This window comes from Mastigoproctus giganteus, chromosome 2 (assembly GCF_048544385.1).
Source record: "Mastigoproctus giganteus isolate SK-2022 chromosome 2, ASM4854438v1, whole genome shotgun sequence".
Lineage (NCBI taxonomy): Eukaryota > Metazoa > Arthropoda > Arachnida > Uropygi > Thelyphonidae > Mastigoproctus > Mastigoproctus giganteus.
In genome coordinates this window covers 210,095,586-210,109,789 of record NC_143576.1, presented here as the reverse complement: position 1 = coordinate 210,109,789, position 14,204 = coordinate 210,095,586, and the positions used below count along the sequence as shown (strand labels likewise).

The 14,204-nt window shown below is 38.7% G+C and overlaps 1 protein-coding gene and 1 non-coding gene across 3 annotated transcripts in view; one reads left to right on the top strand and one right to left on the bottom strand.

Moving 5' to 3' along the window:
* LOC150090025 (uncharacterized) overlaps positions 1-13,902 on the bottom strand; it is a 73,506-nt gene extending 59,604 nt beyond the window's left edge. The window contains exon 1 of one of the 2 annotated variants that reach the window (XM_090389718.1): positions 13,686-13,902. Coding sequence is in view for 1 of the 2 variants with exons in the window: in XM_090389717.1 (XP_090245843.1) it covers positions 3,334-3,381 (48 nt within the window). In the remaining variant the exon portion in view is untranslated. Of the gene's footprint in view, positions 1-3,333; positions 4,058-13,685 lie in introns of those variants that run through there. The other variant, XM_090389717.1, reaches the window with a different exon arrangement.
* On the top strand, positions 8,152-8,223 carry TRNAA-CGC (transfer RNA alanine (anticodon CGC)). The gene has a single exon. It is a non-coding gene; the product is annotated as a tRNA-Ala (tRNA).
* Positions 13,903-14,204: the final 302 nt, after the last annotated feature.

The window sequence follows — 14,204 nt, the reverse complement described above, 5'->3', positions numbered from 1 at the left end:
CAGAAATTCCTGGAAAATTAATGAAATCGATCGTAATAATGAATCCATTGGACAATCGCGTGCTCCAGTACAGTCCCAATGATTCATCAACTGCGCACTGTGTTAGGTGGCATCAATCCCTCGTTTCCAGTGAGCGTCAACAAACCCCAGAGAAATTAAGCGAAGCCCATGAACTCGTAAAATTTTTCTAAAGTCAGCTAACGAATCTTAGCACTTTAAAGAGACAGAGATCTGTTTAAATACTATCGACTGAGCTGTTAAATGTCGTAAAAGTGGTTATTTTACGGCATCGGGAGGGAGTTATGGTCACTTTGATCGCGAATAACAATCTCGAGCTCATCGCTATTTACAGAGATGTTCAATTCCCCAGAACATATTCGGGATGCATTCAACAAAGTTACAATCTGCTTTTATGAGCTAATATGACTCATCAGGATCGAGTTCTTGTTTGCAAGAACGAGTCTTGTAAGCGTTACTAACCACAGGATTAGCGTAGACTTTGCTTTAACAAATACATTTCCTCGCTCCTACTAATGATAACTTTTCCGCCATAAGTTTCTACGGGGATCAAACCGTGCGGAATAACTACCTCGCATTAGACTTCTAAAATAGCTTCGGCGTGGTGTAAACATCCTCTAATACAAAGAGATTTGCAGAACCGGCAGTAGTGGCTGCAAAAAGAAATTTGCGAGAGGTTTTGATTCTGTTGCATCGTTTTAATCAGAATTTAGAGTAACTATGGTGATTAATGATCGATAATTAAAATTAAGGCTAATATTTAATTAGCCACGAGGTACGAGGATGGTGAGACATATTTGGATTAAATGGAGGTAAAAATGTTGACTTTAACGATCTCAGGAAACCAGACGAAATATTTATTTCAAAGCAAAAGAAACATTTAGCTCAAAAGCAGATGAAATATTTACTTCAAAAGTAAACGATGATCTTAGAAAAGCAGAAGAAATATTTAGTTCAAAGCAAGATAAACAGTTAGTTCAAAGCAAGAGAAACAGTTAGTTCAAAAGCAGACGAAATATTTAGTTCAAAGCAAGAGAAACATTAGCTCAAAAGCAGACGAAATATTTAATTCAAAGCAAAAAAAAAAAAAAAAAAAACATTTAGTTCAAAAGCAGAAGAAATATTTAGTTCAAAGCAAGAGAAACAGTTAGTTCAAAAGCAGACGAAATATTTAGTTCAAAAGCAGACGAAATATTTCGTTCAAAAGCAGACGAAAGTTCAAAGCAAGAGAAACAGTTCAAAAACAAACGAAATATTTAGTTCAAAAGCAGACGAAATATTTAGTTCAAAAGCAGACGAAATATTTAGTTCAAAAGCAGACGAAATATTTAGTTCAAAAGCAGACGAAATATTTAGTTCAAAGCAAGAGAAACAGTTAGTTCAAAAGCAGACGAAATATTTAGTTCAAAAGCAGACGAAATATTTAGTTCAAAAGCAGACGATCTACTCCGGCTATTTTTTTCGAAACGAAATTTTCATTTATTAGAATAGGCCTAGTGACAGTTAACAAACTTATCGTTTTAACTAGGCCTATTCTAGTATTAAAAGCAATTGGAATCAATAACTTCAAAATAAATATTTAAAAAAAAAAAAGAAGGGAAACAAAAAGAATCTAAACATTCTGGAGATGGACTGAAAATATTTTTAGTTAACTTAGAATGTATATTTATGTTTTTATTGTGGGGTTAGACGTAAAAAGTCTGCAGAAAACGGGTCAATCGATTTATTACTATTAATAACTGATTCGTTCTGTCCAAATATCGATGTTATTTAAGCAACTGTAGAACTAAAAGAAGATGCTAGTGGATGCCTAAGATACTTGTGTAGCCTCTAACCAAGATCACATCGGTAAGAGAAGCTAAAAAACAAAACAATCCAATTTGGCTGGTGTAGTTTATCATATCTTTACCCCTTAAGCCTATTTGTATATATCAACGCTCTCAAACATAACAACTCCACAACTGCGTGCAGATAAAATAAAAAGAAAATATTTGCATAGACATCACTTGGAGGCTACAAAATAGCTTTAACGTGGATCTTGAAAAAGAGGATTGTTTGTAAGGTCTAGTAGAGCTTCATGCGATTGTGGGGAATCATCTTGAGGTGAGGAAGGCTTGTGGCCACGGTGTCTTTTGCAATCATGCAACCCTGCAGACGAAAAATATACAATCTTTGACAACCCTCTAGATTTGTAGCGATTTTGAAGCGTTGGGTGTTGAAGGTGTCAATTAGGCCTAATTCAATTGCTGCCGAGTGTGGGGACACGGGAAATCTTTAACCATATGTCAGGAGTGGGGGGGGGGGGGGTGTGAAAAATCCCGAATATGTAGTCGGCGCGGTCTGCGGGCTTCTGTCTTTACTTTTCAAACAAATCGGGTTGACCTATAGACGGGGAGAAGACCTCTAGGCGCCCTTAATTATACACTAACTGCGCGCAAAGCCGATATGAAACGCAAGTATAGTGGACATGGTGTTCAGAGAACCCCCGACACATCGACGCCTTGGTGGCTTGTTAACCTCATTAACCGTTTAGGGTAGGGTGTAAAGTATTTATTAAAGGGGGAAAAAAAAAAGAAGAAGAAGAAACAAAAATCCCTTAGGCCTAGGCCTAGTCCAAGCTAAACTTCGATTGATAAAAGATCAAGAAATTAATCAGTTTCCTGGTGAGGTTGTTTAAAATTCTTCTTTTTTTTGGGGGGGGGGGGTTGCTAGGAAAAAACGCAGTTAGATTTAGGTGTTGCTTGTTAGAGTAATATCGAAGTTACAGGATGGATTTATGCTTGGAATGCAACCAGAGCACGCGAATCAAATATGGAATCAAATCAAATTCAATAAAAATAATTTATAATCTATAGTTCTTTCAAATAAAAATGGCGACAAATAAAAAAAAAAAAACCCGTCTCACTTTATGATATCGAAATAGAGGCAAAATGGAGCTAATTAGACATTGAGCGACACCTACCTCGTAACAAAAAATAAAAATAAAAAATAAGTTGAATGATTTTCATTGGATGAGATTTCAGATCAAAACACCTTTCAAAGAATAATAAATCAAATGAAATCAAATCAGTGAACTGATGATGTGCGGGCATACTTGGGAAGTACAGCGTCATCAAAAATAAAATAACCTTTTAACAGTTCAATCAACAATAACCGATTTAAAATAAGAGTACTCGAGTTCGACCCCGAATAAAACTGGGTATAGTACTCGAGATCGACTCTAATGGCAGTCACTATGGCCATCACCCCCATCCCGTCCCGCTAAGATAATTAATAAACCCCCGAAGTGCGAACTACAAAAAAAACGGTACTCACCTGGGTTGACGATGATGCACCGCTATACCCAAACTGCGGGCATGACATGTTCAGCCACGAGTTTCACTCATACGAAAAGTTCTGTTAGTCGGTGTTCCAGGGGTCAAATAGCGAAAAGTTTCACAGTCCACAGTAGATAACATGAAGGGGAAATGTCGGCAGAGAAACCAGTTTCGCGCATAGGGTCAACAGGTCAGGCCATTCATTTGCGAGGCTATCGATAACAGCTGGGCACTGTCCATTACCGACCTGAAGTGTCCGGAGGAGCTCGGAAACCCCCCTGCGGGCGAGGGTGGTTTCGGAGGGTGGCCCAGGACCTGGAGAAAAAAAAACGTAACCGCTCGAAGAAATCCAGAAAAGGTAAAGATCCTGCGTGGACCGCTGAAAGCGAGACGGACACTCCGTAGAGGCTGGCAGACGCCGCCTTGGGGACTTAAGGCGTGATGCGGACCCAGCAAAGTGCTCGGCAGGCTACAATACCCCAAACACGTGTTCCGTCTAGGGATGTCGTCGATCTGACCGCATATGTCAGCCAGCGGTCGGACAGTCCGCGTTCAACGTGACCCAGTCGATCTTAAACGCGCGCGGGGGAAAGACTGTGTGTGAGACAGCAGACCCGTCGTTGTCGGTTGTACTAGTGACGGCCTGCTTGCGGCAGAGCCAAGGTCGCCCGTTCAGCAGACCAGGGATCCCCGCTCCACTCGCCACGCCTGGTTAGGGTCTGGTTGCCCGCGACAGTTAGGGCGGTAGCGACGATGGCCCCGAGCTACGGGCTGTCTAGGCCAATCGCATTAATTCATAGCCGACAAAAACATTGGCTGAACAGCGTTGACTGATAGGCGGGTGCCGAGTGAGCACGCTGCGCGAGCCGCGCCATCATAACCGTCAGCAGCTGGCTCCGCCTCGCGCGCTAAATCATAAGATCCAAGCCACGACAAATTAGCATTAATGTATACAATCTGACACGCACTGGGCTGACAGCAGTGCGGTGATGTCAAAAACCGATCTGCTCGTGTACCTTGAGGGAGAAAGGCGGCCGCACTGCCGAGCTGGGTTCCGTAGGTAACAATGGGTACCGTGTAGCGGGGCGGATGTACATCCCCCCCTTCTCCCAACTCCCTTCACCCTATATGGATGAAAGGTATCTCGACACGAAACACCGAGCGCCACACTTTATCAAATAAAATTAAATAAATTAAAATAATAATAACAAAAAAAAAAAAAAAAGGTCGCAAGTAGAGCGGAACATCGCCGACATCGTAGTACGGAAAACTGATTGCGGATTCGTAATTGATTTCCACATTCGTACGGCGTTTAAGCCTCATTTGAAATGTTTTATTTCAATTTCGATCGTAATTTTATTTTCGGAAAGTGGGGGATAACTCCCTTTCCCCTAAAATAAAATTCCATCAAAAGAACCCTCATGTTGACTCTGTACGTATGAAAATTGCGTCGAAATCTACATATTGGAAATTGGCGCGAGTTTAAAAAAGCGCCAATAAATACATTATTGAAAACAAGAAGTTATTGAAATGTACATAAAATTAGATTTTGTTATTTAATTATTAACAAATCAAAAAAAAAAAAAGATCTTTTAATATTTACGAATGTCGTCTGTATTCTAGAAAATGACTGCCTATTGGGTTTAAACAATGAAATTTTAATTGGCTAGAAATACGCTAATTGTTTTACACCATTGTTAGAATTATAACAATACTGCCTTATCATTCTAGCAACATTGTTTAAAATTGGTTTAATCTTCTGCTGCTGTATTTTGATTTTAAAAAGCTGAATTTTAAAAATTTTAAATTAGCGGTAAAATGTATAAAAATAAAGGGAAATTAGTTATTTTAAAACAAACTAGCAGACGATTCGATTGGAGAATTTCTTAATATATATATATTTTTTTAAAGAAAAGATTAGCAGAAGATACTATAAACTTTAAAAACATTTCAATCACAAAACTCCAGTTCATACGGTATTTATTTCACGTACTTTATTCATTCTTCTTTCTTTAGAAAGCCAAAAGTTTCCCGCACGTCTGCATTCGTTGCATTTCTGTACATTCTAAACCAGATTGTGGGTTTGGTGTTTTGAATAGAACAGACTACGCGTGTGTGTGTGTGTGTGTGTTGCTTTAGCTTTCTCCCTACATCGAAGCGTCCATTGGACCCATCTGAGTACGTGAATTCAATAGGACATCTAGAAAAGCTGTATGTCTTTTCGTCCATACCACTCGGTTCACCATAAGACGCTCGGGTACTTCGGTAATTCTCGCGCAAACCGTGCTTGTTTCCCGAGGGCTCAATTGAGAAACGCACACCGAAATTGTTATGCCAATTTGTCGGTGAGCGATGGCCCGCACACCACCCAAGTAGAAGAAGGTTCGGGAACGCTGTTGTTGGCGCAAAATTTATGGCGCCTTTTCAGGAGGTACGAGACCATTTGGTTGCTAAGAAACGCAACGCTTGCCCATTTCAATTTCGCAGCCCGAAGTGCAAAGAGACCCTTCAGAAAGTCTATTACCCGCTATAGCTGTACTAACCCTGACCAAAGTGTTGTCGGAGGCTGCATTTCTTCGTCACCCTCCACGGCAAGACAGGATATTAGAAGCTTCTAAACTGCCAATGACTCCTTATATCCCGCCAAGAACAGCAATGGGTCCATTAGGATGAGGAGATAGAGAGGATAGAGAGAGAGAGTCAGTTCGTTAGATGCAAGAATGAATCGCCACTTAAGAACGGAAGATAAAAGATCACTTGTTTCTATGACAACACGATTTCCTCTCTTATATGGATACCTGGATTACCTTTCTATTGGACTATAGACGAGTATTTATGTTCTGCGTGCCACAAAAACATAGTTTAATCCAAGTCATTCCTAAAGCTGGAAATTGCTTTGTGTATTACGTATACAAAAATGGATCTTCTGCATTTTTTTCTCTTCTTCTTCTTCTCTCTCTCTCTCTTTTCGAACGATTGCACGCTCTAACAGTTTACCCCCCCTACCTGTATTTTACAAATCGGCTGCCGCAACAGAAGCCAAAAGCGAGCCAAACGTACTATTTTTCGCTTTCTTCACTTAGCGTGTTGTAGTAACATTGTAAAGGCGACCTCTTTTGGCAACTTTTGAAATTATGAAAATAGTGTCGTAAGATGGCGCCACTAATCAGGCTAATAAAATTGTTCCCTTTTAATGCCGTGTGTTTTGAGATATTGAGGGGGTTTTTTTTTTTGGTTTTTTTTTTGTTTTATGTGATTAAAATTTTAATAAAGCAGTAATTAAAAGGTGGGAGAGCGTTCGGATGATGATAATAAGTTTATTTGGAAAGAAGAAATCGTGGGAGACGAATTAAAATACGTTTAAAGGACTTAAAAAAAAGTGATTTCATCAGTTAAATGCCGAAGCATATTTTTTAAAAGATATTTCGTATTTTTTTGATTGGAGCAATTCACTATTTTTAGTAAATTTCGTTTTCGGTAGATTAAATTGTAATAATTAAGATTTGCTAAAGCTGATTATTGGATTAGAAAGACGAGGGTTAAAGACTAATCTCACACCCCTAAGGAAAAATATCATCAACGAACCACTGTGGCTAGTCGGCAGGATACATCGCTATCTGGTCTTCTTTTTGGAGAGCTCCGAGCCCGATGGGAAGCATAATTAGCAATATTCGAACGAATGGAAAATTTAATATTCAATCTAAAAATATCTGCCTTAAAAAATCTCTTTTTATAAATGCGGTTTATCTTAAAATTAAGTGGATGGAATACGTAGATTTTCTTATAAAATATGAGAACTCCAGCTAAAATAATATATGAATCTATTTAATTTTATAGAAAAGTTGACGTTTTTTTTTAGTTTTATAGACATATCCCCTAGCTCTGTGACAGGGGATATGATCTCCATCAAAGATAATATTCAAAAACAAGCACATTTCTTTTCGGGAAAAATTCATATTACGCACCGCACTAATAAATGCTCTACTGCTGTTACAATGAAACTGTTTTCTATCTGAAAATATCGCATTCCAAATCCAGTGATAAGCAATTAATAATGACTAACTGTACGGAATCAGAGATACTTTTCTTATTCACAAAATTAATTAATTTAAACTATTTAATGAAAGACAATGTATTTCTTCTATAATTCATATTTATTTATTTATTATTATTATTATTATTTTAATTAAATAAAGTAATGAATATTGATATAGCTAATAATGGTTCATGTTAAAACCTATCTATCAAAATTGCTGCAATTTAAAAAAAAAAAAAAAAAAGTACGGAAAGCTACAAAGACCATCTCGAAATTGCAAAGAAAACCACCAAAGGATAAATTTAAGAAATTATAACCTTAATCAAGCATTATATGTTAAAAAATTTTAAAATATACATAATTAAAGAATTAAGGGATTCTTAACCTTCTTCTTAATTAGCATACCACTTTAAAAAAATGGAAAGTTGACGTACACCACAATAATAAATCATATCTTATCTTCATCTTGATCAATAATGGATACGCTGATGAAAACAAGGAGAAAATTTGAGAATAATGCTATGATTATTATTATTATTAATTTTTTTTTATACTTGTAATTAATTTTTTAATTTTTTTTAGGGTCCGAGTATCATTTAGTACAATTGGGCTTAAATTTCTATATATTTTTATATTTTATTTCTATATTTATTTAAAGAAATAGATTAGAAATTATAAAAATTAATTAAAAGAATTATAGCTATTTTTTAAAAAAAGCTAGACCCATTTTTTAACATTAATAATTTATAAAATTATCTATGTAAGGAAAGTGTGTATATTGGGGATGTAGCTCAGTGGGAGAGCGTTCGCTTCGCATGTGAAAGGTCCTGGGTTCAATCCCCAGCATCTCCACAAAGAAAATTTTTATGGAGCTAATTATATATTCATAATTAAAGTCCGCAATATCTTGAGAAGTCGTACTTGAAGAAAACGCTGCGAGTAGTTAAAATCACCAATGTACACATTTTACAAAAGTTAAAGTCACCAATAACGAATCTTTGAGAATACGTTTCTTCTTCATATTTCGGTCATACAGTATTTATATTAATGGGAGGTAATTCGAAACTCTTCTTCCAAACAGCGGGGTTGTTTAAAGGAGAAATAGATGGATAATAAAAAGGTCTCTGAAACATTGCTTCTAAGAAGCTTATTTTAAATTTTGCTATCATCTAATTATTCACGATGAGTGGCATAATAAGGTATGATTATGAATTTGGGGAACGGAAATCTTGGAGTAACTTATAAACTAGGGGGAGAGGTGGTTTAAGTGGTTAAAAAGTAGTTCAAGACAAAGATGACAGGTGATTGGATTATGATTATGAATTGAATCTCACATGGTGTATGATTTATAGAGCCTTTGCTAGTAGGAAGAAGGATCTCATAACCGGTTTGGAATGCGATGTTTGATCGCATTTAGAATATCGTATTCGGGTCTGGAGGCTGCGCCTAAGAAATAAATAAACCTTCTTGAGAGGACTCAGAGAAGGACGACCAGATTGACGAGGAGTGCAAATGACACATATATGAAGAACGGTTGAAGGTGTGGACTGCAAAGGTTGACCATCTTATGGGAGACTGGATCTCATAATTCACCTATGGGCAGAGGGTTGTCGAACTCAACCGATTCATGGTGATATTCCAAAAAATAGAATATTGTCTATTTTTATGAGCAGAAAACAGATGGCGCTCGAAAATAATTTTCCTGATATACGTGTTCTTCGTATAATTTCCTATAAATGTAGAACGGTTACTCTGATAAGTGAAGCTTCTGAAGGTGTTAATTTAATTTTAACCCCCCCCCCCACAAAAGATTAAAATTAAGGCAAGCGTTAAATAGAAACTGTACTTAGACTTGTCCTTTTGCTATCAACTCTCTAACGGTTAACATAATCCATTATTCCGATAAGGCACCATTTGGTTCCATATCTGTAATGTTATCAGTTTCTCTGCAACGTTGATATGCAGCCCTGGCCTGCTGTCCTCCTATATTGTCCCTATTGAGCATGGCTGGGACCTGGTAGGGCGATAATTTAAACAGATGCCTCTAACAGTCCCCCACCGAATTATTCAGAATTATTATCAAATTATTCAAAGAGGGATAACCAGATTGGTAAGGGGTGCTAATCAATGTCCATATGACGAAACGCGTTGCAGATGAGGATGCAGAGCTTGGTAACTAGACATCTTAGAGTGGGGGAGACCTGAATGAGGTAAAGGCCCTGAAAGGGACCAGTAAAATAACACGAACTGGAGGCCGCAAATATTAGGGTGTACAGAAGGTTGGATCTCATGCAGTTTACTTCGCGCTTCGTGTTGTAGATCGTTGGGATAAACTGCCTTCCATGGTGGTCGAGGCGGAGAATGTGGTAAAGTTCAAAGCGAATTGGATATCTACTTTTTAGCGATGGGAAAAGTATGAGTGATTAGTGAGTTTTACCCCTTCTTTTGCAGAAAAAGTCTACTCCCTTGCATCATTTAGCTCTCACTAAGTAAAATACTAATTATACATAAAGCTCTTATTAATAATAGTAGTAGTAGTGGCATGTGATGCAAGAAAGCAAGTGTATGAGCTTATGCAACATCAGCCAAAAAAAAAATCACACCATTCCCTCCAAATGCCTGTCCAGTTCCTCCTTAAATTTATTCAACCTATCAACTTCCACAACGACAGATGGAAGTTTGTTCCAGCAATTAACCACCCGCTGGCTAAAGGCAAATTTCCGCACATCTATTCTACATCTGTCTTTCCTCAATTTTAATTTATGCCCCCCTTAGGTTCGTAGTCTGAACAAGTGGAAGGATCCCATCAGAATTCAGCGTGCTCAACCCATTCAAGGCCTTATACACCTCAATCAGATCACAGCGCAGGTGCCTAGTCTCCAGCCACTGCAATTTGCAGAACTTAAGCCTCTCTTGGTAAGAGGATCCCTTCATTCCACTCACCAATCTTGTTCGTGGAACATAATCTTCCACATTGGATTCTATAATTAAAACACAAAAATAAATTCTTCTGTGAACTGGGAAATCTGTTCTGCTGGCTCCCCCTCTTAAATTTTTTCGAGTTCTGCGTAGCAATTATTCTTCCCTGTTCACCTTTCCACTCAAATGTCTGCTTAGGAATATTATATTTACGAAAACAAAGTTATATAAGAAAGTTAAAAGTTATGGATAACTTTAAGGTATCTTAAATACAAGATCCTTTTTTTTTTTAACAATGTCCAAGTACATGGTTAGCACAAAATAACTTGTCAGCGAGATTAATGCCCAGGGCATTTTAGAGAAGTCTGTTTGTAATTCGATGGAAATGAACTGAAATATGTTTCTGTCCAGGATGCCACATCTACATAATTCAGACAAAAATATGTCTGGCAACATCCTTTCAGATCTTTCCCTCAGTTGCTGCGACAGTTTTGAGTACTCCATTAGCTTTTTCCTCAAAGGAACATGGACGGGACTCAAACTCAGTCCTTTCCAATAGAGTGACAATTTGTTAAACCACTATGCTGTCACGATGGACGATTTAAACGTAAGCAGGAGGTTCTACTTTGTCCAGATTACACTTTTGGGGGTTTGACAGTGCCAATGTCCACAATACAGCTAGCCAGTCTAGAATTACATCTAATTTTAATAAACAAATGTAAAATCCGTCCTCACAGGATCATTATAAATTCAACTTTGAATATTTCCGCAGTGAGGCATCGACCAATAATCTCCCTTCCACCCCACTCCACAAGACTTCAGCTGTCAAATGAAACCGAGGAACAAACCCTGACCACTTGGTTGCCCCTCTGCCCATATTCTAAACGACTCCAACCCAATCCAAAGTTGCAAATGGAACTGCTGCACCCTGGCGGGTAGATGTCGTAACCAAATACATATATTTTTATTTTTGGTCAAGAATAATTGAGAGTAATCGCTATTTTAAATTGCCTAATTGGTGTTTAAATAAATTAACCTTTACTGTTTTATAAAGTAGCCGTTATTATTCATTAAATATCAATTTAAACTCGTGGCTTGATTAAATGGGACCACATACCATCCCCGAAACGTACTTAGGATAGCCTTGACATACACGTTCAGTTTCTGTCGCCTGCCTATTTCTATGGACACTTCCGTGGGTGTTGTTCAGACATCTGTAAATTCCGACACTTTCTTTCCAGAAAGGGAAAGACTCCCAGTGAAAGTTTTCGAAACAGTCCCCTAGCCATCAGTCGAAGTTTGTGCACACTTTGACCCTAATCCGCTACGGTCTGGTGTCTGTCCGTCCGTACATTTCCGATGTGTGTCTTCCAAGAAACTCTGACATCGCTAATTAGCAGCGAGCTATAAAACGAGACTCCATCGACAACCGTGCTAAATTTGGGGACAATTTCAACCTCCTTGGGTCTAGTAAAGAAAAAAGTGTGTGTGCTAGAGCTTAGCGTCAAAAGATCCGAAGATGGGGATGGGATGAGATGACGTACCAAGAGGTGGGGGGGAAGGGAAAGACTCATTTGGAGTCGTACTTCATGTGTCAGGCCTAAACCTTCCATGACAGTAATGACAAGCCAGGCTCGTGCCTTAGAAAAACGCGCATTACGGGTGTTTAAAAAACGTTTCGGGTGGTGGTGGTGGTGCCGACTTGGCTAGCGTATCTCCTCCCCTCCTTCTAGCGTCCCTGGATACGCGGATGTTTGAAACGCTTAGTTTACAGGGGGGGGGGGAGGACCGAGGGTCCACGAACATTAATTTCCGTCTTTATCGTTCCTTCTCCGACAGTGAGTAGTTAGGAGATCGTTAGGAAGTGGCGAGAGGGTGTTGAGAGAGGGTTGTTGGCGTTTCAAGATGGCGAAGGGTTGACACGTGTTTCAGATGACGGCAGGGTTGACTTTGTTCGTTTCCCATCTTTTCAATTTGGCCCTTCACCAGCGGGATTTACGACACTAAATTCTGTTGACAAATGGAGGCAGTGTATACGCGTAGCTAGTACAGCAATCTCTAATTGACAGGTTGAACAGCAGTTGCTACACGTGTAAGGGACACTCAGCACCTCTTTTCCCCTTCGTCTGATGTCGTGCCAAGATATTTTGTCTCTTTGCGTAATGACACATCAGCCGTTCTTTGGATCACTGTCTTCAACGAGGTTTGTGGGAACAACCCCATCCTTTCCATCAACTCCTGTTAGACTAAACACGATGCCTGATCTTTGACATCCCCCACCCGTTGTTTTCTACCAACAGTGTCATACATTGCAGTCTTAAAACATGCAAGACCACAGCTTTGTACAGTCCTCTGTTAATTTGACAAATTACGTTGAATCTCAACCACGATTTGGACTATGGTGAGGTATTCAGGCCAAATGCATTCCTTCTGAACTTAGCCAACTTGGAAGCCTTCTTACTGTTTGTTTTTACAGCCACGCAGTGATAGATTGAGTGTGAAATAATGTCACACTATTTCCACAATGGGAACTTGTCATTTGTACTACGAGCTCTGTGATTTTGGACATTTGAATCTACTCCTGGTAGTTTAAAATGTTATTCTGAGTATTGGACTACTGGAATGAATCCTGAAGGCTTCTACAAGTGAGTTTGGTAGACTTACTATCGGATTAATTAGTAAAACGACGTCCCTGGTTCGATCAACAAGTTTTAATGTAAGATGTACTGCTCTCAGTGCCAAAAGATGACGTACAGTTGTGGTTGTCTTCTGGTATGGATGGTTGGTGATGATATTTGGGAATTTATTAAAAAAAAAAAATGCATTTCCTGTTTCGAGCAATGTATTCTCGATACGTTGCTTGAAGCTGTGACCATTCTAAAAGCGAAAAATGTTAAAAAAGGCCTAATATTTAGAATCGATTGATTTTAAAAAATGGTGTAAACAAGTATACCCAACTTAAAATATAAATAAAATTAAAAGGTATACAAATGAAAAGTATATAAACACGTGACAAGCATAACATTAAACAAAACAGGATGAGAAATATTAAAAAGGAAAAAAAAACAAATAAAAAACTTCCAATTCATTACAACAGCAAAAATAGACAAAACTACTTCTAACAATAACCACACTTTTTAATGCTCACACTCTATGGATGATGTTGCTACGATACCGTATCTTAGCAACGATATCTCGAGAATAATATTTGAAATTTACATTATCTAAAAATATCTTATCTGCTGCTAATGGCAGTTTCAATGATACGGTATCATAGCAACAATAATCACAGCTGTGTATAGTTGCCGATAAATATGGCAGAAGACGTAAGAAGGCAGATTTCTCTGCCAGACGATAATGTTCACCAGATGCCTCTGCAGCGCAATTACACTTACCCTCTCGCTCCTTCTGTTGCTAGGTCGTTTCCTCTACTGCGGGCACATGATCTCCGATATTGCTAAATATTCCACTTTCATTTCGTCTCTGTGTCGAACTTTGACCCGACGAAAGAGAGGGGCCAGGTAGTATTCGGGAGTAAGCGGGTGTCGATTGTATACCTGCAATTAGCGATGTGGCGACCAGCCCGGCAACTGAAGACTCGGAGTGAGTGCGTGCGTTAGATGTGGCATATCGTTCAAAGGGCCCTTTTAATTTGTCCAGGAATGCTGGAAATGTCACGTCCGATGCCACTAGACTGTTTCTCAAGGTCCTCTCCGAGGCGTCGGGCCGTTACTAATGGCAACCGTCCCAGTCAAAAGATCAAAGCGACTCCTTTTTCTGTGTAGGAGGCCCGAAAGAGAGGAGAAAAGGGGGAGGAGGGGGAAAGGCAGATAAAAAAGGGATGACGTTAGTTTTTCCAGTTAATAGCTGTTCTGTTTATGACGAGGATGGTATTTAATTAGGCCGACATACAT